The following is a 24,120-nucleotide window of genomic DNA, read 5'->3' as shown; positions in this document are numbered from 1 at the left end:
CAGTTAATCATGTGACAGAGTGGTGATGAGATCAGACCTGAAATGGTTTTCAGTAGTTTCGGAGATATTTCATCAACTCCTGAGGATCTATTATTCTTTAGCTCACTGATAATGCTTTTGATTTCTTCTTCAGTCACTGGTTTCAAGAAAAATGACGATATTATATTTCTATTGTTTAAATTGCAGGAGTTAGGAGGATTTCTCGCACCTTTGTTGTTATAGCTACCAACTTCAGCAAAAAAACTGTTAAATCTGTTGCACACTTCATTGGGATTAGTAATGGTTACACCACTGTTATCCTTAATACAAATACTATCCATTGCCTTCTTTTTTCTTGGTCTGTTTTCATTTATTACTTTCCAAATACCTTTAGTTTTACTGTCTGATTCTTCAATCTCGTCAATTACCATTTTTGTCTTTAATTCTCTAATTAGTTTTCTATATTCATTTTTTAATCTCAGATGGTATTGTCTTAGAACGTTATCAGAGTTGAGGTGCTTTGTCTTCTCATAGTATAAAAGACATTTTTCTTTTAGCTTTAACCCTCCGAGTGTCCCTTGTTTTGGCCTTAATGTCTGCCTATTTTTTGCTCATTTGCAAGGTTTTATTAAAACGGATCTGAGAAGCTTGAAAACAATGTTAATTATACTGTTCTATATACCATTTTGTTTGGAAAATCATGGGCTTCAATATCTATATATATAAAATCCAATGTATGTTTGTATATTTGTATGTTTGTCCTTTATGGACTCCAAAATCGCTCGACAGATTGTAATGAAACTTTCAGGCATTATTAAGTATTATTCAAGGATGGTTTGTGTGAAGTTTGGTGCAGATCTGTCAATAGGGCTCCGCCCCAGTGGCTCTGGAGTTTCCCATGTTAACCTTATGAGTACTCATATTTAAATGGAATTAAAGAATCTTAACAGCTGGTGCAACTAAACAATTTGATTCTGTGATGTTCAATAGCATTAAAAAGTTAATAGGTTTACCAACAGGGTGCAGCACTATATTTATTTTTAATTTATGAGAACAGCTAATTTGCAACCAAAAGGTGAGTGAGCGTAGCGAACGAACTTCAACCTGGAGGCGAGTTAGCGTAGTGAACGAGCTAACCTGAAGGCAAGTGAGCGCAGCGAACGAGCTCCAACCTAAAGGTGAGTGAGCGTAGCGAACGAACTTCAACCAGGACGTGATTGAGCCATGCGAACTAGCTCATCTTGAAAATGAACGAGCCATGTGACATAAAACCACAATAGGACAGGACGACGTCTGTCGGGCCAGCTAGTTATCTATAAAACATAAGGAACATTTGTTTAAACAAAATTTTTTAGGTAAAAAAAAATACTATGGAAAATTTTCAAAAAAAAAATAAGTTTGCGCTCAATGAAATTGTATAAATTATAGGCCTATAAATATTTGAAAATAGCCACTTTGTTCTAAATTTTATGAGGATTACAAATATATAATAATATAAGGAAGTAGATTTGCAAATAAATAAGTTATGGGCAAGAAACAGATTTCAGTACATAGCGTTTAGCTAAGAATGCATAGCCTAACCATAGCTAAGAATCTGGCTGATAATTTACATCAATATCACTACCTACTTCTTCAGGATCATCAACCAGCCCTTCAAAATAACTTAAATCTTCTTATAATGCACCACGTATATCACTACTTTTGATTTTTAACACTTAAAACAATGATAAACGTAATAAAACACATCAGTCATCGGTGCGAGGTTAACCAAGCTGTTTACAAATACGCACGTCAGCTGTCTGCTACAATATTTTTGGAACTAAAATGAAAAGCGCTTAGAGACAGACCTCCGGAGAAAGCTCTGAATCTGACAAATAAAACTATACCTAACTCGATCCAGTTCAATCCGATTTTGTCAGTCATAGAGCCTTCGCCGTAAACAGTGTTTGTGAGTCGGTGCATCGACACAAAACACTACACAAAGTGTGTTATGTGTTGACGCATCGACAAATAACACTCGGAGGGTTAAAAGTTCAGCTGAAAATGAAATTCGTCTTTTGTTTTTTGAATCGAGCTTTTTAATTCTTTTTGGAAATGCAATGTCAAAATGATAACTTAATGTACTATTGAAAGCATTAAACTTTCTATCAATATTCTCAGCTTCGTACAGATCTCCCCAGTTCTCTAGCTGAAGGCAGTGTTTAAAGGTCTCTATATTGGTGGAATTAAAACTCCTAGCGTACGTAAATTTCGCTCCTGAACGATCAGTAGGCAAGTTAGTGTTGATCAAAATTGATTGAGCATAGTGGTCGGACAGACAAGATTTTATGACATCGCTCCTGAGGTTTTCATTATCGTTTGAGAATATGTGGTCGATCAATGTACATGAGAGTGGGGAGTGAGCCCCTGATTACTACTTGACCTGTATCACTTGTGTTCCTCAGTTTTTTATAAAATTTACCGGGAAATTTTTGGTTTTACTATTCAAGTTTTATATGTAAATATTCACATTTTAGTTATGTACAATATTCGGAAACCAGTTTTTTATTTTGAGCAACCGGTTGTATATAATAAAGGTTTTTCTGATAAAATTTCAAGTTTCTGCCCATTTTCAAGATAATAGTGGACTAGAGATAAGACTCCAGTGAGTGACACAGCAGAAGTTGACCTTTGGATATATTCAGATAAGGAAGCAGCTGAAGCTCAACAAGCCAGGTTCTTTATCTACAGTTTACAACTGCAAGTTTATCTGCTTTAAACTGGAACTATGACATATTATTATTGAGCGTAGCTCTTTGGGATCAAAGTCAAATCCATCCAAGATGCTCCTGAGCCGACTAACAAGGAACAACTACAGGCATTTTTAGGGTTACTCAATTTCTATCACTGTTTCTTACCCAACAAAGCCAATGTTGCAGAACCTTTACATCGCTTATTGGACAAAAATGTTAAATGGCGGTGGGAGGAAAAACATAAAATTGCTTTCAATGCTTCAAAGAAACTCCTTTCTTCCGATAGTATACTGGCTCATTACAATCCCTCCAGCCATCTTATACTAACTTGTGATGCATCTCCTTATGGTATTGGTTGTGTGCTTAGTCAGGTTCGAGGAGAAAAGGAAGTTCCAATTGTGTTTTATTCCAGGACAATGAGTCAGTCAGAACAAAGATATGCTCAAGTAGATAGGGAAGCACTTTCCATCATTGGAGGGGTTAAAAAATTTCACAATTATTTATATGGGAGGCATTTTGAAATTAGAACAGATCATAAGCCACTTCTGGGTCTTTTCACTGTGGATAAACAAACACCAAACACACTGTCACCTTGAATGATTCGCTGGAGTATCCTTTTAAATGGATATGACTTTGATCTTGTATACAAACCTAGTATTTCTATTCCGAACGCTGATGGTTCGAGTCGTCTTCCATGTTCCTCCAATGGGGTAGATCAAGAGATAAATGAAGTCTTGAATGATGTGTTATACATTGAATCCGACGAGGTTAAACCAATTACTGCTAATATAAAAAAAAAGAAACAGAAAAGGATCCACTTCTATCAAAAGTAATATTATGGACTCAACGTGGCTGGCCAACTCATAACTCAGATCTCAACCTTACGCCTTTCATTTCTCGTCAAAACTCAATTTCTCAATACAAACAATGTTTACTTTGGAGAACTAGGGTGATCATTCCATCTACTCTCAGGCAACAAGCTCTGAAGCTTCTACACATGGGACATGAGGGCATTGTGCGAACAAAGGCGTTGGCCCGAAGCTATTTCTGGTGGCCAAAACTTGATCAAGACATAGAAAACATGGTGAATTCTTGTCAAGCATGTCAACAAAGTCGTCACAACCCTCCAAGAGCAACAGTTCTTCCCTGGGAGAAAACAAAACAACCCTGGTCTCGTCTCCACATTAATTTCGCTGGGCCTTTCCAAAACAAGTTGTTTTTGATTGTTGTCGATTCTTTCAGTAAATGGTTAGAAGTAGTTTTGGTGCCTTCTACAGATTCAAGATCGACTATAAAGGTTCTCAGAAGCCTTTTTGCAACACATGGTGTTCCAGACACAATAGTATTTGATAACGGGTCGGCTTTCACTTCACAAGAATTTAGATCGTTTAATGAAAGCAAAGGCATCCGCCACGACGTGGTTGCACCATACGGCCCAATTCACACCGAACGGACGTCGGGCGGAGACGTGGCACGGACGTGGCGAGGACATATGTCCGTTCCTCGCCTCCCCATGTAAACAAATTGGTCAATGCACACACAAGTGACGTGGCGCGGGCGGCCGCCCTCCCGCCACCGCCACGTCGCTTCGGCGTCCCTCGTGGCGTATCGGAAGTGGCATGTCCGTAGCGCGCCCGTTGTTCGGACTGCAAATATTGTACTGTACTTACCAACCTTCATGTGTATAGTGTGCTTGTACTTACCAACCTGGTTGTGTAGAGTTGTTTTTGTGTGTAGTTTTTGTAATAGGTTGTGAGTTGTTTCTTCACTATGCGAGACCACATTGAATTTAATATCAAATTTTGTGAGGAAGTAGAACATTTCCCTTGTTTGTACTAATTAAGTTGACAGAAATTAACTAACACCATTGACATTAATAGAAATAAGCAAAAACCAAAGCGTCTAGTCTACATACAGGTTGTCTCGCCACTGTACCGTCCCTTCGGTGTGAATTGAACACGCCACGTCACTGCCGCGTCTGTGCCTCGTCCGTGCCACGTCTCCGCCCGACATCCGTTCGGTGTGAATTGGGCCTACCATCCATCATCGAATGGTCAGGCAGAAAGGATGGTCCAAACGACAAAAAATTCTTTGCGACGAATACTTTTAGGAGAATGGCAAAAAAGATTGGCTCAGTTCCTAATATCATCTCATATAACGCCAAATTGTTCAACTAATATGTCACCGAGTGAACTGCTTTTCGGAAGGCGTATTAGAACCATCTTAGACAGAGTTCACCCTGATTATTCTTCAAATGACAAAGAAGACAAAATCTAGGATAAAGCGCTTTTCGATTACCAACAGTCACCTCAGAGGAAATTTAAAGAAAATGATTCCGTATTTGCAAGAAGCTACAATCAGCGAGGACCAAAGTGGATTCCTGCTAAAGTCACTAGAATTACCGGGCCGCTGAGCTACCATTTGACAACAAAAGACGGCATTGAAATACGACGTCATATCGACCAATTGAGACCTCGCTCAGAAATATCAAAAGCATCTCCTAACTCACACTTGGATAATTCTGAATCTTCAGTAAACCCACCATTCCACAAAATATTCCAGAATCCTATTCAGATGAGAACACCAGAATCACATCATATCACTCCAGTTCAACCACCATCAATGGTCCGCAATCCTATTATTATGAGATTACCAGACGTACAACCAATGCGACCATCAGTGATGCAACAATCTCGCAATTCCTTTAGTGGTATAGAAGAATCAATTAACCCTCATCAAGAAGATGCTGGTTTCAACGTTTCTGGTTTATCTGATCCCAATGTTTCTGGTTCAATTCAAGACTCCACTAGCATGAGCACGAGTCCACAACCTGTTCGGACACATGTCTTTAGATCAAACTCCCAAAACACTTCAATGAGCATGAGTCCTCGACCTGTTCGGATCCGTCGACCACCGGCATATCTCAAGGACTACCTGACGGGTGAAGGAGTGTTATGTATCAAGAAATAAGACCATATGATTCATTTATAACATCTGTCAGATGACTGTTTATATTATTATGTTTTTGTTTAGTTTTTAGTTTAGTCTGATTCGTGAGTTCACTAAATTTTGTTTTGTTAATTATGTTTCAATATACTAAAATTTTATTATGACATATTATTATTTTATGCTTTATCTGAAATCATTGAATCATGCTTTCTGGATCATATTTGAATTGAATTAATATATTTTATTGATATACAATTTAATCAATCAATTGTCAACGCATATCAAACTATCATAAATATATATGAATTAATTTTTGTAGTATCAATTAATTTTGTATATAATTTTGGAAAACAAAATGGAATCCAAGTTTCAAACAAATGATCTGGTTATTGTAAAATTAAGAGGCCATCCCCACTGGCCAGCTATCATTGATAAAATAGAAGTGAAAGGAAAATCACATATATTTAAGGTGACCTTCTTTGGAACTAGAGAAACTAGTGTGTGTAGGTGTGGTGAATTGAGTAGCTACACCGAGCACAAGCACATTTTCTTCAATGGGAAAAAAATTAATGATAATCTAAAATTGGCAATAAATGAAATTGACGAAGAAATAAGAAAAAGATCAAAGACTAAGCCATTAAGAAAATTAATTAACAAAATCTGTATTTCTATCAACATTTCAACAGAAGTTTCCCCATATTCCCCTGCCCTTGAAAACACCTCAACTACAGTAACTGGGAATAAATACAGTATTATTACCACCCCAGATCTTGGCCTGATCTATCAGCAAGGTGCAGTATCACAAAGCTTAGATAAAAGGCTATCAGAAAAAAATAGGTCAGAGGGGAAAAGTGCTGACATCTCTCAGGAAAGTGACTCGTCTAGTAGTAGATCAATAACAAAAGATTGAGGACATAGACACCTTTACTAAAAACATGCAGAAAGAGGATACTGTGCTTGTAATTGCAGGTTCCAACAACATTGAAACCATGAGCTCAACACAATTCCTGAACGAATTACAAAGTCTGTTTGAAAGATCCAAAGATACAAACTTGATTCTAGCAACATTGCCTTTGAGGTATGATCAACCTAATTTAGACTTAAAAATCTCAAGTATCAACAAGAAATTGGAAGATATGGCTGCTAAAAATAACTGTTTCACTTAACCACTTCACCATCTACCTCGCCAACTATTTACATACCAAGGGCAACATCTAAACAAGAGAGGGAAAGCAAGAGTATCTGAAATGGTTGTGACAATTATCACAGGGGAAGGAAAGACTGAAATAACACAGCCTACAACAAACACAAACTCAAACTCTTCTCAGCCATTCCTCATAGGAAATGGAATATCTGTAATAGAAACCAATATGAAGGATATTTTTGGAAAAATTAACCAGGATTCCTCAGTTGCTCTGGCCCATACCATCTCATCGGACTTTCAGCATCCGAATCACATGTCTGCTGGTGTGGCTGTTGCCTTCCGAGAGAAGTACGGACGTCCTTGTTTTCGTGATCTGGTGTACAGCAGGTTGGCCTGTCAAAGAATGAATGGCGGGCCTACTGTCTATAGTTTGATCACAAAAAACCGATTCTCAGGAAAACCTAGTGAGATTGACTATGATGTAGCTTTTGATCAGCTTACAACAGATTTCAGGTCTAAGCGGCTGAAAACTTTAATCTGTTCAGCAATGGGCTGCGTTAGAGACCTCATTAAGTTAGAGACCTCATTAAGCCTGAGCATTTCATCAAAAACATCGTCAAATTTCACCAGCAAACCAAGGCTAATGTAGTTATAGTTTCATACAACCAAAATGCAAGAAGAAGCTTATGGAGAGGACTTTCTCATGAAGAGTTTGTAGAGACATTGAGAGGCCTAATAACTTCGCACCTGCCTGTCCCGGACATCACAGCATCCCAAGAGCAGCTCACAGACACTAACACCTCCACACCCTGTCCAATCAAGAGAATGAGTGACATCAGCTCCATCACGAAGCAGCGACCATCTCCTAAGGGTTCTAGTCGGTCCGGCAGTGTAGTGATGCGTGATCTGAGTCAGTCCGGTGTGAGTGAAAGTGAATGTGGGCGACAAGATAACGACAATTCCCCCTTCCTAGACATCCTCAATCTCACACAGCCCATAAACACAGCCAACCTTTAAACTCCGACACTCCGAAAAATATACCAATAAAGTAAATAATTGTAAACCAGCAGGACACAATAAAATATCACAAAAATCACACATCTTAAAAATTTTTCACCTTAATATTCAACATCTACCGAGCAGAATAGAACGATTAGAAATTACTATTCAAGAAATTGACCCAGATATAATAGTATTATGTGAACACAAAATGAAAAGTCATGAATTGGACCTTCTCACCATAACCGGATATAATATTAACACTTTTTATTCACATAGTTTAAATGCTGGAGGTGGAGTCATAATACTATCAAAAAAAAATTCAAAGGCTAAAAATTTTAAAATTAAAAGTTTGAATTTACCGTCAATGAATCAGTTAACATCTGAAAAGGAATTTAAATGCTGTTTGATAGAATTTAAATGTGATTCATTTTCTTTTGTGCTAGCTGGTGTATATCGCTCTCCTATCTCTGATGTTAATATCTTTTTGACAAAATTAAATGCATCCCTGGAAATACTCTCAAAAACATACACTAATGTAATTATGACTGGAGACATTAACATAAATGTTCTAAACCCAAACTGTAATGAGTTTAGACTACTTAATGATATTCTTGGCTCACATAATTTTGAATTTTTAGTAAATTTCCCAACTAGAGTAACTGAAAAGACTGAGAGTGCTATTGATAACGTTTTCATTAATTTTAATCCCAACAGCATGCAAATTAGTGGTTTAAACACACAAATTTCTGATCACGATGCTCAATTATTAACCTTCAACTTGCCCAATAAAAATATGAACAATAAACCAATAACTAAAACAGTAAGAATATTTTCTAACCAAAATCTAAAAAAATTCTCAAATATGCTGAGTCAGGAAGGTTGGGAGGAGGTCTACTTTGCACCAGTAGAGTTGAAATTTAACACCTTCAACAGTATTTTTATGTATTACTTTGATATATGCTTTCCTATCTCTAAATGTAGAGATACTGATCAAAAAGTCCCTTGGAATAATCATGAGCTAGAAACCGAGAGGAAAAAAATTATAGAAAAAAGCACTTTAGGGAGAATAACAAAAAATGAATCTTTACTGATTTCAGATAAAGAAATGAACAAAGCATTCAAAAAAAATATTTTCAAAGTTAGACAAAGTTATATGGATGAAAAAATTTTGAGATCAGGTAATGTGTCCAAGACAACTTGGAATTTAATTAATTTAAATATAAAAAACAACAAAAAGGTTGTGAAGAGCATAGATGAAATAGAGGTAAATTTAAAAGTATATAATGACCCTATGGTTATATGTAACACTATTAATGATTTTTATGTCAATGCAGTTGATTCTGATGTAATTCCAAAAATAAATACACCAAATTTACTAGTACCTAATTTAGTAATAAATAACCAACAAAATAAATTTAGATGTGAACCAATCAGTGAGACAGATATCAGTAAAATAATTTCCAAATTTATTAGTGATGGGCGGATCGAAAAAAATGTCGGTACCGGATCCGGATCCGGATCTTGAAAAATTCGGATCCGGATCCAGATACACACTGTCGTAAGGACGGGTTAAAAAAACTTAATTAACAGAATGCCAATTTAAATCATACTGTTTAAAATTAAATTGGTAATGTTTAAAGGTTAATATCTATATCTATACTTCTATATCTATACTATTTTATAAAAATCTAATGGTGTCTGTCTGTATGTGTGTTACGAATAGGTGCAAAAACTACCGAACCAACTGGGCTTAAATTATACAAAAATATAGCTACCATACCAAGGACCATTATGGGACTATATTTCGATACTGACTGTAGGCTTTGCCCCTTTGGCTATACAAGTTCTGAGATGAACATTTTAAAAGTAAATATTGATTGGTCTCCATGGCTGCGATGAGAACACTAACAATGTTTGTTTACATTTGCTTTGACATTTAAATGCAAACAAGAAGAACTGCTAAACTGCATATTGCACAATTTCAGACAGCTGATACAAAGAAATTAAATATAATATTTTCCATAACTATGAAGTAGGTTTATTTTAATCTAACCTTTTATCATGGATTATTTATTCTAAAACTATGTCAATGATTATAGAAAAAAATATTCTATAACCGTTACTGTATCAACTCCGGCTCTGCTTTGGATTTTTTAAAGCGTCTAAGTTATGAAAATAATGTTATTGATCAGTTTTCATGGAAACAGTACGAAAATTACAATGTATAGATGTTTTGTATGAATTTGGAGGCTACTTTAAATAAATTCTAACTGCTTAACATGTGTTAGATTACCTTAACATAACTTGCACATCACATTCCTTTTTATATGTATATTTAGGTAAATTAAGTTATTGTGTTTTGATAAACCTATGCTTAAATTAAAATGAATATCACCGATAACTAAATTGTACGTTGTTGATTTTTGTTTTCTAAAATCTGTTGTATATGTGTAACTATATTTAATTATCAAATAGTAATAGAAATACTCTTATTTTATCTTAACATAGCTTTCAGTTCACATTTACTTTATTTGATACATTTAGTATTTGTGTTTTGCCACACCACTGATTAAATTAAACCAAAGAAAATATCATAAAACTAAGCAGTAAACGGTGTTCTTTTGTTTCTAAAATCAATGAAATATCTGCTACTATGTTTACTTAATGGTAAGTGTGAAAATAAATACAGTATATGTTTCATTGCATCTCTGATTCTACTCTACAAAAATATCAACAAACAAATTAATATACAAACCAGTTCTTTTAATCAGTTCCAATCTTTTGTAGTAACTGCATGCCGCCTTAGGAACTCTGTACCTTATCCCATTAAATCCTTGGAAAACCGATCCCGACTGACGGTGGCGCTGAAAGAATATTATCTTAACCGGATGGCTGTGGCGTGGCGGCATGGTGTGTATTAGGCCTGGGTGCAGCAGAGGGTGTATGTGTGTGTGATTGTGTGTTAGGGAAATAAATTTATGTAATGTTGTTACACCTATTTGTTTATTTTAATCTTTGTTGTTTTATTTTGTTAATGTTTATTATTATTGTTAGTTTTTTAGAGGTTAACTGTAAGAAAGGACCGTGAGGTCCTAAGTTCGCCTCAACAAAGAAAGATTTTCATTTCATATATGGTTCATATAGTGGGATGACATTTATGAAACATTAATGAATTATTTCTAGACATATGCATACGTCTTACTTACACCATAGAATACTTTATTATGTAATCCTTATGGATGAGCAAAATTATTGCATGTTTTCTGGTAATATTTTTCAATATAGCGCAAATCTTATAGTCTACTAAGTTATGTACAGCCTAATACTAGAGTGAAATATTTTTGTCAACATTAACACATTAATCAACAGACTTTTCAAAGTAGGCTACTATAAGAGCTGTAATTGAACGGTGGCAATCTTAAATGAAATTCATGAAACACTAATAAAAATAAACAATAAATAAAAAAATATAAACAAATAAAAAATAATATAATAAAATAAACAAACAACAGCCGGCTCACCCGCTACGTAGCCGTCAGACGTAGCTGCGGTGTGAACAGTGCACTGGCGACGTATTAACACACCGAATACATCTGCAGACGTTTGGCTACGCCGGTGTGAAGAGGCCTTTCCTTTAACCAAAGCTTTTGTGAGGTTACCGTTCTAGATAACCTCACAAAAGCTTCTGGAAATAATAATTGTTCTCTAATAGATACAATACAAACTACAAACTATCTTTTCTCTATTCCAGAGGAGCATTACCCAGACCAATGTCAAGAGTTGAACATGTTGCTGCCATGACTGAGTTTCGAAACTGTGTCAACATTATTCGAGGCAGTGTTTCCCATATGGTAAGTTTATTATGATTTTCCAATAATAAGTAAATCATTAATAATTTCCCTCCTAATTTAATTGGAAATTAGGCCTACTACTACTGTTTGAGAAAACAAATAACTCATTGGGTAAATATTATTTCTTTGTAAATAATTTGATGGAAGTTTAAATAAACGGTATCAGCAATCTGACAGATACACTCTCCCATTAACTTGTCAACAACCTTAATCATGGGTAAGTGAGAGTAAAACTATGATATTTAATAGGTAAAATCACAATAGCTGCATTAACTTTTGAACCTAATTTTTAAAGGAATAGGGGGCTTGACTATTTTGTTTAGAATTATAAGGACCATAACAGAAAAACTTTAATCAGAAGAAACTTTTTTGAAAATCCATTTTTCCGTTTTTCTTTTTTATGGGAAAATAACATAAATTAAAATAACTTTTTAGACATAATGAGGGATTGCACTGTGTTAATAAGAATTAGAAGGACCATCACTTACTAATTTCATGAAAAAATAAAATGATACGTCTAATAATACTTGTATATTTACACTTATACTGTTTACTCACAAGACATATAACAGAACGGAAAATACATATAAAAGATGGTAAGTGGTGATCTATTTTAATTGGACACTCCAGTCATCATTAGACCCAATAAGCAAATGGCCTACTATGACGTTCACAATTTAAAGGGCTACACCATTTTTTAATGGGTTTTCACAAGAAAATCACCATTAGGAATCAAAATTTAAAACAAATGATTATAACGCCTTGAGATACTATGGATTAATACTTACATAACAAATGTCATCAAAATTAGACTACAGGAGTGGTCTGTAGCTCTGTACAAATCCACACATACAGACAGACAGACATATTGTTTGTTGACACATTGTTTTAATAATTCCATAAAATGTTCTAATATAAATTCCTCTGTACCAATGAAAGTCTTGCAACAAAAATATGTTTTACAAATCAGTAGTTCAAATAATATTAATAAACAACCTTGGATTTTGCATTGGAATATTCAAGGCTTCATGAATAACTATAATGATTTAAATTTATTTCTTGAAAACTTAGGAAAAAATGTCAAAATAATATCTCTAAATGAGCATTGGCTGTCTGATAACAATATACTCTCTTCTGTCAATAAATTAGGAAAATTCAAGGTTGGGGACTATTTTTGTAGGAAAATTAAAAAAAGAGGAGGATCTGCTATTTTAGTATCTAATGAACTTGATTTTAAACTAAGAGATGATCTAAAGTTTGAAAATGAGGAAAACTCTTTTGAAGCTAGTTTTATTGAGATAACTCAGTGGAAAACCCTTTTTATTTCAATATACAGGATTCCAAATCATGATATTGATAAATGTTTTTTGAGCAAATTTGACTCTTTGTTAGATAAGATTTCACACGAATTACAGTTAAAAAATATTGTTATCTGTATGGATCATAATATGGACTTTTTGAACGGTGGTAACAGAGGAAAGCAATTACAGTACATTTGTGAACAGCATGGTTTAAAACATCACTTTGTGGATCCCACAAGAATTACTCCATTGTCTAAATCATGTATTAAGGAACGCGGCAGCGTTCCGCCCCGCCAAGTCCCCCAGCGGTACACAGCTGCTGCAGTGTATATATACATGACGTGACAAAGTGGCTTTTTTACTCGTCTATAGCTCTGAAGAAACAAAAGCTATTAAAATAATTGTTCATCTACTGGATAGGGGCAATCATTCTCAACAAAATAAAAAAAAGAATTTAAAAAACGGTTGTGTTTGAGCAAAGAAAAACTAGTTTGAAAATTCACAAATTTTCCGTGTTCTCCTTCTTCTCCTTAAATGTTGACGGACCTACAGCCCAAACCACTGGCTCAATTTTAATGTTCTTTATGTTGTGTGAAAGCCCTTAGCGTGTAGTTGTGCCTTTTGAGGGTCTCAAGTCGGTACGTTGACCCATAAACCCTTGGCAAGCCCTCAAAGTACGATTTTGGCCCATTTAAATAACATGGGATTAAAATCAAAACAAATCAAAATAAAAAGAAGGACCAGCTGCGATTAAATATCAATAAATTTAAATGTTAGAGAAATTTATAGGAACAGCTGATAATTATTTTAAAACTTTTATAAAGTATTTTTTTCAGGTATACCGAATGATTTGAACTACTTACTATATAAAATTACTTAGAGCAGAGATATTCCCCCCGTGACGGTTCCAAGGGGGGGGGCTACAGGGGCTAAAGCCCCCCCTCCTTGGACCCTGGAAAAATAAATTTAAACGTACATTTCGTCCTTAAAACAAGCAATGTCTTAAACACACATCAATGTAGATTTTATTAAACTTAATAAGCGATAGCAGGAGTAGTATTAAGTTCCACATAGATCAACTTTGTGGACAATAGCACAGCAAATAAAACAATATTACGCAATTGAAAGTTAGTTAGTTGGACACAATTATATACATTAATATGGCTTTAGAAAGTCAGTAAACAGCTTTTAGGACAATATTGTCGTAGCCTACAATACGTTTTGAGATTTTATGAATGCAATCGTCATAGTTAGTATTAAAATGTCTACTTATCCATGACAAATAAAAATGGGGAAATGGGAGGTTTTGCACACAGTTCTAGACGTTAAAACTGGCTGTAGAAAGTCACCCAAGGGCTCAATTTACACTAGTCTTTAGATATACGGGTTTAATTATCAGAACACTTATGTAACACCAACGCATTGCCAGTAATGTTGGAATTCACTTCAATATTAGGTTGAATTCTATTTAAGTTGGTAAAAGCTTTAAAAACGTTAAAACAGAGGGCTATTACTTTCAACACCTTTATTTACAATTGAACTCACAACAATAAGCATTTAAATCATAATTAAATCTTAGCAATGAAATATAAAGTACAAAGAATAAAATATATTCATCTGCCCGAATTTTAAGTCAACTATAAATTGGTGCTAAGTAGGCCACCAGATGCAATCACATTTTATACATATGTTTCTATATAATTATATACTAGGATACTAGCTAAATTATTTAACTAAGTCTTTTAACATTGTATTAATAATTTTAACAGCTGTAAATAAAACGTGTTTGTTGTCTTTTTCATGTTTACAAAAAGAGCAGCATTGTTTATGTGTAGTGAAGAGATCTAGTTTAAGAACATTGAGAACATTTCTTAGGACCATTTGGTAAGATACCATGGCTATGTTTTAATTGCATTAAACTTTCTTTCTAATCCATCTATCAATCTAATCTATCATCAGTATGCCTTCTAAAGAAAGACTGGCAAGAAAAAGAAAACAAGAATGGTATTTAGATAACGCCCCTGCTATAAAAAAAAGAAAAACAGAAGAAGCTAGCATACAATCCACTAATAAGAGTTCTACTTTTAAAGCTTGGTACCTTGAACATGCTAAAGGAGAAAAATCCAAAGCGAGAAAACGTTATCTAGCTAATATTGAAACTGAGAGGTTAAGAAAACATGTGCAGTACAGTGCTAATCCTGAACCTCGCAGAGCTAGGTTGCGGCAACAATATTCTGCTAATCCTGAGCCACACAAGGCTAGAATGCGTCAGAAATACTCTACTGATCCAGAATATTATAAAGCTAAAAAACGTTTAAACTACGGTGCAAAACAAGAAATGAAACAATCTAATCGCAGGAGACGTTACAAAGTACTTCGTGCTAAATACCCTGGCCACTTTCGCTTGCGATATAAACTTAAGGTTTTTCACGAAAGGGTGCAAAAGTGTGCAGCCTATCAAAGCCGACGCTTTTTAAATAGATCTGATGGGAAAAGAAAATCAGTAAAAAATGCAAAAAGGAAAACCAAAAAAAGTGTTGCAGCTTCACATATTTTCTTGGGGACAATAAATAGTGAGAAAATAGCCAGACTTATAGCAAAGAAAATACCTGAACAAGGTTATACTAAAAGGTTGCTAAGGGCTAAAGAGCTCTTGAAATGGGTGTTGCATGCTTATAAAAATTACAAAAACAATTTCCTTAAGCTATTTGTTAGCCTGCAAAATCGTGCTAAAGAGTCTCTTGCTAAGCTATCTGCAACAAGCACGTTTGAGGACAATGTTGATGCGTTGTGTGGGCACAGTCTTCATGTTTCCACGTCGGAGCCTTATTTCTGGGAGTTTACCTATAGAGTGTTTCCTGGTAAACAAATAACTGTTGGTAACGAGCCCAGCACAGCTCATAGTTCACCAAAGAAAAAGTGGAAATGCAACTCAGATATATGCTTCATTGAGCCTGACCACTTAGAGCAACTTAAATCTCTTTACAATGAAATAGTTTCAAGCTCTCTCACTAAAGGTTCTAAGCTTATTGTCAGCATGGGAGAGCACTCATGTCAAAGTGGTGTATCATCTCGTGTAGGTGTTCATCCTCACTCTTTGGACTGTTACTCAGGAGCATGTGTTTCGAAACTTCCTTTTCTGAGAACAATCTATCCTCACTTTCCTGCAATTCGTAGTCTTGTCTCCAAAATTTACCGACTGTTGAAAATAGCTAAGAAGATTATGCTAATTAAAAATGGCATTCTTAACGTGCAGGCGAACGTGTTGTTTTCGATAGAAAGGGAATTTAAAGAGCAAACAAAAGCCTTTCTTACAGATAACACAAGTGAAAGCAAGGTCCCTGAATCTGAGTCTCAGTTGTTTGCAAAATATCACAAAGCATTTGAGGCATTGGAGAAGCGTTCTTCTGAAACGCCAGTGTTTCCCTGTGTCTCATGCGATAAGTTGTTCAGTAAACAGCAAGTAAGCCTGTTGAAAAACCTAAAAAATCAAATTGTAGGACACATATGGCAAAGAATAAAATACATAAAGAAAGAAGAGTGCAAAACGGGATGGATTTGTCGAGGCTGCCTTGAAAAACTAAGGAAAGGTCAGATGCCTCCTACTTGCATTCTTAACGATCTCTATGTTTGTGCGCAGCCGAAAGAGCTAACTTGCCTTAACAGTTATGAAAAAGTCTTAATTCAGAGAGCCAAAGCATTTCAGGTTGTTACAAAAATGAACACAGTTGGAAAAAGAACAAGTCGAGCTCAGCAACAAATTTCCAAAGTCGTGGGAAGAAGTTTTCATTTGCCACTACCCCTTCAAGAAACCCTGCAAAAATTGCCCAAACCAAGTGACCCTCTGAATCCAAACCACGAGCTGTACGTTTTGGTCAGAGGGGTACCAACCAAAGCAAAGAATGTTTGGCAAATTTTGGTTAGTGTGGATAAGGTACACGCAGCCTTAAGTTTCTTAAAGAAAAACAACGCTCATTATGGTAGCATCGTACTACCTACAGATCCAGAAGGACTCTTCAACCTTAATGATGACACAAATTTGTTTCAATCTACCCATCAAAACGAACTGCCACCTCAGGAAATACTACATAGACGTGCTATATTAACTCAGGTAACTCACGAGGAATGGGATTCAGAAGAGTCTCACTATACAATCCACGCTCTTCATGAATCAAAATCTTATAGTGATGACACCGAGCTCTATAAGATGCTGAAAGTGAATGAACCTCCGATTAGTCATGAAAACAAAGAGATTGACGTGCTTTGTTTCCCTGATTTGTATCCCGAAGGTAAATTTGGCCAGTTTCATTCCAGAGAAACTAAACTCTCTTCTGCTGAATTTATCAAATGTCGGTTGCTTTCAAAGCATTCTCAGTTCAGACTGAATCAGCAGTACCTTTTTTATTTGCTGCACGATGCAAACCTTCGGCAGTTAAGACAAGGAGTATTCCACAAGCTCAACGTCACTGGATTCAGTGGCTCTCTTAGTGCTAGAGACTATTTGAACAACCTTGCATCGGGAGAATTAGAGGGGAACCTGACATCAGTATTCTCCAAACTCAGGAACACTAGCCAGTACTGGATACAGCCTAGAAATGATGTCAATTGCATGGCTCAGAATTATGGACCAGCTACATGGTTTTTAACCATAAGCCCAAGCGATTGGAACTGGGATGACATGGCATTGTTCATTAGGGAAGTTAACCGGAGTGTTCCAGGCGCAGAAAAAAACAAACTAGTGAACTTGTGGCTATGGATCCTATCAGTGCGTCACGGTTTATCCATATAAAGTTCAAGGCAATGTTGGATTTTATTGTCTCTGATGCTGCTCCTTTAGGAAAAGTAAGTCACTACTTCTACAGGCGAGAATACCAAAGCAGAGGTCTCCAACATTTCCATCTTCTTCTGTGGGTAAAAAATGCTCCTGTAATGGGGACGTCCAGCAACGCAGAAGTAGCCGACTTTATCCTTAAGTACATTACTTGCAAGGTTCCAAATGCATCCGTTTCACCTACTCTCAACAACAGAGTTACAAGTTACCAAATGCATCACCACAACTCGTACTGTATGCGGACAAAGAAAACCAAAACCGGGTTTCGTAAGGCTTGTCGTTTCGGGTTCCCCCGGCCAATCACAGGGAATCTTGTTCTGCGTGACGTTGTCGAGTCTGTAGCTGGCAGAAAAGCTCTCAAGTCTAAGTCACGTCTTTATGACCTACCCAGAACACCAAGCGAGAGCTTTGTCAATGTCTACAACCCGGCCGTGTTGCTAGCTTGGAATGGAAACGTGGACATCCAGTATGTAGGCGAAAGCACTTCTATCCTACATTGGTATGTCACAAAGTACACTACCAAAAGTGAACAAAGTCATGCTGGCCAAGTTTTTACAGAGATTAATTCTACAAAATCATTAGCTAGTAGACTGTTTAACGTTGGCCTTAGAGCTTTAAACAACCGTGAGTGTGGTTCTTTAGAAGCTAGTGACACACTGTTGGGCATTCCATTGTACGGCACGGACCCGGAGACAACAATAAGATGGTTGGATGTAGGCATGACCAGACGCAAAAGACTACAAAAAATCTACAAGATACGAAGTATGGACCCAAGTTCAACGAACATATTCTACGAGTCGTGGGTTGATGACCACTACCCAACTAGACCAGACGAACTAGAAGATATGAACTTATACGACTTTGTGAGATGGTACGATATAGCTGCTCAACCACCTAAAGGCGACCGTGAAGTGCATAAGTTGAATTCAGGCAAATTCCTCACTAAAAGAGTCAGACCATGCTTACTGAATCACTATAAGTACAGCCCCACTCAGGATCCTGAAAAATACTACCATGCATTACTTCTTATGTTTCTTTGTTGGAGATCTACTGATGAGCTGAAAGAGTCTAATGAAACATACACAGATGCTTTTATGGCCAAGCGGACACTTCTCACTCAAGCCTTCAACTATGACAAACGTTTAAAAGACATTATTGCGGCATCGGAGAATGCAAGAGACAAAATTCAAAACCGAGTTGAAGAGATCAATGCAGAAGAAGGAGCGGTTGCTGATCCATCCAATATAGCCTTTCAGCCCTTTAATGAACCTGTCCCCGCATCCCAGCCTGTCAGGGACAGCAATTGGTCGCCGAATGACGAGCCGTTTGAGAAAAAATACCAAAAACTCAATGACGACCAAAAGAGAGTGTTTGATTATGTCAAACGAGTTGTTGCAAACTCTGATGGGACAGATAAATTTCTGAGACATTTTGTAAGTGGTGTGGGAGGTACTGGTAAGAGTTTTCTCATAAAAACTATCAGCTCTTGGACTAAAAAATGTCTTCAAGCCTCTACATCAATATCAGCTCCCACAGGACTAAGTGCTTACAACATCAATGGTTCTACGATCTACAAAGTGTTTCAGCTGCCAGTTGAGCATGGAAAAACTCCAAAGTACAAAGCTCTTACTGATGATGTTTTAAAAATGTTGAGATCCAACCTGAAAGATGTGGTGCTCTTCATAATAGACGAAGTGTCCATGGTCTCCAATCTAACATTGATGTACATAAATCTCAGATTGTGTGAAATATTCAACACCTCAGACCAAAGTAACGGCTGGTTTGGTAAAAAACATATACTGCTCTTTGGAGACCTTTTACAACTTCCACCAGTACACGAAGACTCCCCATTCATTGAACTTGACAGTAGCAAACTTAGTTCTTTTGTTGGCTCTCTGTCTTGTGTTAACATCTGGTCTGAACAGTTCTCTTATGATGAACTTACTACAAACATGCGACAAGCTCAAGATTCTAAGTTTGCTGATGTGTTAAGCAAAGTCAGAGTAGGCAATATGACCGTTGAGGACATCCGTCTAATTGAAAGCAAGAAAATACATCTTAATGGAAAAACTGCTTGTGAAAACCTTTCTCTATTAGGAGATTACTTGTCTGCTTTACCCAACAATTCTGTGTGTCTTTGTTCAACTGGTTACCAATGCTCCATAATAAATGATGAAATGGTCAATAGAATACCAAGTTTTATAAGTGGTCCTGTCGTTAACTTGGTTGCAAAAGACTCAGTTGACTGTCTACCTCGTCAACAAAACAAAGTTAAAAAGATACTGTCCTCTTAAAACTCTGACTGCAGCAGAACGGCTGGTATGGAGAAAATTATTCCTATTAAGGTTGGTGCTAAAGTTATGTTGCTTAGAAACATTGACGTCACTGTGGGGCTAGTTAACTCCGCCATCGGAACAGTAACGGGGTTGAGGTTTAATACAGACAATTCTGATGACGTAGACTCAGTGACAATTAACTTTGATTGTGGCATTACCCATCACCTACAGCGAGTAAACGTCAAGTTTCAAGTTATGGATAACGCATTTGTGTATCGAGAGCAATTCCCGATATCGATGTCCTACGCGGTTACAATTCACAAATGCCAGGGCCTCAGCTTAAATAGCGTAATAATTGATATTGGGGAGTCCATATTTACATGTGGCCAATCATATGTTGCCTTGTCACGAGTGACTTCATTAGAAGGGCTTCATCTTATTAACTTTAACCCAAGAGATGTGAAGCCTCAGAAATCCGCCATTCTCGAATACAACAGACTAAGGCAGAAGTACAGGTCTGACCTTCCACTTTACAACACAAGTTGTGACTCCTCTTCGGCTCCTTATGTGAGAGACAGGAAGTGGTGCCAGACCAAAAATGTCGAAAAAGTGCAGGATGAGAGTACAAAACTTGTACCCTCTACAAAGACTACCGGAAGATCGAGAGTTCAGTCAACTTTAGCATTAAAATTTTTTTTTTTTTTTCAGAGAAAAGAGTATTTTTATTTGAACGGTTAATTTTCTACAAAAATAAATAAAATCTAACAAAAAACCACTAAGTGGTAACACTTTCCCCGCCAAGTCAGCAATCCAAAAAAGATAATAAATCATTACTTTTTCCGCCAAGAAAAACAATGTAATGTATGTAAGTTTGGCAACTTGGCGGCAGACTTTTGCTTGGTTTTTTTTTCATTTAAGTTACGTTCGTGGATAATTTCACAAATCAACTTCTCTAATTAATTACTCCAACTAAGTATAATAATTTCGAGGTAATCAGTAAATATAAAACCATCACTATTATGATTTTATGAAATGTGGCACAAATAAGGTCAAGTTTTGTAAAATAAGCTCTCACCTAGCAATGTACTAATGGGAGAGATACTTGCTCAATGAAACTAGTTTTATGGTATTTTTAAAGTGATCGAGCAAAAGTCTGCCGCCAAGTTGCCAAACTTACATACATTACATTGTTTTTCTTGGCGGAAAAAGTAATGATTTATTATCTTTTTTGGATTGCTGACTTGGCGGGGAAAGTGTTACCACTTAGTGGTTTTTTGTTAGATTGACAATGTTTTCTCAAATAATAGATCTTTAACCAGCCAGGCTCATAAAATTGTAATAAATGCAGGTGACTCGGACCATGAAGCTCTATTATTATGCCTGGGTGAAATCAACACAAAAAATTTAACTAAGTCTAAATCCATTTTCAGAAGATTTTTTTCATGTGATAACATGGAAAATTTCAGGAACAATTTACAATCATCATTATGGCAATTTGACCCCTCTCTTGACGTTAACATTAACTACAATAGTTTTCTTTCAAATGTTTTGTTGAATTTCAATAATGCATTCCCTTTAAAACTATTTAAATCCACAAATAAAAAAAGTGAACACAAAAATTGGGTTACAAATGGAATAAAAATTTCGGCAGGGAATAAATGTTCGTTGCACGAAGAATCAAAGTGGAACAAAAACCAAGACTTTATCAACTATTTTAAGACATATAAAAAAATTTTCAAAAAAGTCACTACCCTTTCTAAAAAACTGTCAAATGAAAATTATATTAAAAAATCATCGAATATAACTAAAGCCACTTGGGCTGTACTAAACAAGGAGATGGGCGTAAATAAAAAGGACAATGAAATTCCATATCAAATTGAGAATACATCCCAACAGAATAGTTACAAAATAAAAAAAGAATTGGCTAATAGTTTTAATGAGAATTTTCTGAATGTAAAAAATAAGGTTCAATCTAATCCAGATGGAAAAAAGGCAATGAGTTTCATGGTCAGTGAGCAAAATAATATGTTTACATTTAATAAATTAAGCATATCTGATATAAGAAAGATAGTGTTTTCTTTGAAACCATCCAAGGCTTCAGGGTGGGATGAAATTCCGTTATTTGTTATTAAACATGTAATAGACTTTATCCAAGAACCTTTGTGCAAGCTCATAAACCAGTCTCTGGAGCAGGGAATTTTTCCTGATAAATTAAAATATTCTGAAATTAGGCCATTATTTAAGAAAAACAACAAAAACAACCTAGACAATTATCGTCCTATCGCATTACTTCCATGTTTTTCCAAAATATTTGAAAAAGCTATTGATATTCAATTACGATCTTTTTTAGAAAGTAAGAACATCTTAAACAATACTCAATTTGGTTTCCGAAAAGGGCACAGTTGTCAAACATCAATGGCAAGAATGGTTAACTGCATCACACGGGCTCTGGATGGATCTCAGAGAGCAGCTGGTGTTCTCTGTGACCTGTCCCGGGCGTTTGATTGCGTTGATCACGACATCCTCATTGGTAAATTTTAAAAAATTGGTATTAAAGGCAAAGAAATTAATTTATTTTCTTCTTATCTTTCTAATCGGTTTCAGAGAACTAAATTAACAAAAAATAATGAAACTGTTTATTCAACTTGGGGGAAAGTACCATGTGGTGTGCCTCAGGGGTCGATACTGGGCCCTAGTATGTTCATAATCTATGTTAATGACCTACCTCAAGTCTCCAATATGGAACTCTTTCAGTATGCAGACGATACAATGGTGCTATGTACGGCACCCAGTATCGACTCCCTGCGACACACACTCGACAGGGAGGTGCAAGCGCTCAGAGACTGGTTCCAGGTGAATGGGTTGGTTATGAATGATGATAAAACTCAGCTTATAGAGTTTAGGTCTAATAATAATCAATATAAAACAGGTAAAATTACAACATCAAAATCTAAAATGCCACTGCAACAAAATGTGAATTTTTTAGGTATAACTGTCAATGAAAATCTTAACTGGAAATCACAAGTTGTTAATTTGATTAAACGATTAAACCGCTGGATTTTCTCTCTTCGTGCAATCAGACAAGCTGTTGACTTGAAGACTCAGCTTATAGTTTATCATGCTTATTTTTCTTCAATAATGACATATGGTATTCTGGTTTGGGGAAACTCATGCCACTCCAACAAAATATTCAAACTTCAACAAAAAGCAATTAGAATTATTGGGCGAGTTCCTCGTAGAACTCCTTGTAAAAGTCTTTTTCAAACATTTTCAGTTTTAACATTTTATGATCACTATATTTTAGAAATTTCAAATTGGGTTAAAGACAATCTCTCCTCATTCATGAACCAACCCATTCATTCCCACCACACTAGATTTAAGAGTTATATTAAGCCTGAAACCCATAGATTAGAGAAATTTCATTTATCTCCCCAATATATAGGCCCACAAGTTTACAATAAGTTACCACTCCGCATAAAAAATATTGATAGTAAAACACAGTTCAGATCCACCCTGAAGACCTGGTTAAAAACAAAAAATTTTTTTTCTATAGAATGTTATTTAAATAGGGACGTTAAGTTAGATTAATAATTTAGTAAGACATTTTTGTTATTTCTTAGTTTTAGTATATCCTGTATATGACTTTATGTCCTGTCAAAAAATGATGTAATGACATGTATTAAATAAATAAAAAAAAAATAAATAAATAAAAAATACAAAATTGTGGCATCTTTCAAACTGCGGCCACCAGTGGATGAAGGAAGATGGTAGAAACATGTGTGCATCGATATTTTTAATGAACACTCCATTTTAACATCTAACATTCCAGTTTTTAATTGTAGCACCTTGCCACAAATCGGTATGTATCAACAGTGTGTGGACAGGATGCTACTAATGCGTTGTAGCGCTTGAGCGGTGTGTTCGCCCCCCCTACTTCTTGCGTGCGCTGTTGCCAGTTCTCCGTTCTAGTTCCCTCATTCCGTTCTGTATTCATGTGGCTATGTCCTAGCCGCTGTAGCTGATTGCGATTGCCCGCGCTCCTCACGTCGTCTTTT

At 36.0% G+C, this 24,120-nt stretch overlaps 1 protein-coding gene across 1 annotated transcript in view; it reads left to right on the top strand.

Annotated features, from left to right (window-relative positions):
• The window catches only part of LOC129003275 (pre-piRNA 3'-exonuclease trimmer-like), a 242,907-nt gene that overhangs the window by 95,025 nt on the left and 123,762 nt on the right, over positions 1-24,120 (top strand). Inside the window, exon 9 of the mRNA XM_054431591.1 lies at positions 11,558-11,657. Within this exon, the coding sequence (XP_054287566.1) occupies positions 11,558-11,657 (100 nt within the window). The remainder of the gene's footprint in view (positions 1-11,557; positions 11,658-24,120) is intronic.

Source organism: Macrosteles quadrilineatus, unplaced genomic scaffold (assembly GCF_028750875.1).
Source record: "Macrosteles quadrilineatus isolate MER2022 unplaced genomic scaffold, UCM_ALF_1.0 Scaffold_1__1_contigs__length_201487025, whole genome shotgun sequence".
NCBI classification, from domain to species: Eukaryota; Metazoa; Arthropoda; class Insecta; order Hemiptera; family Cicadellidae; genus Macrosteles; species Macrosteles quadrilineatus.
The sequence above is the reverse complement of the archived record's forward strand: the minus strand, read 5'-3'. Positions and strand labels throughout refer to the sequence as shown.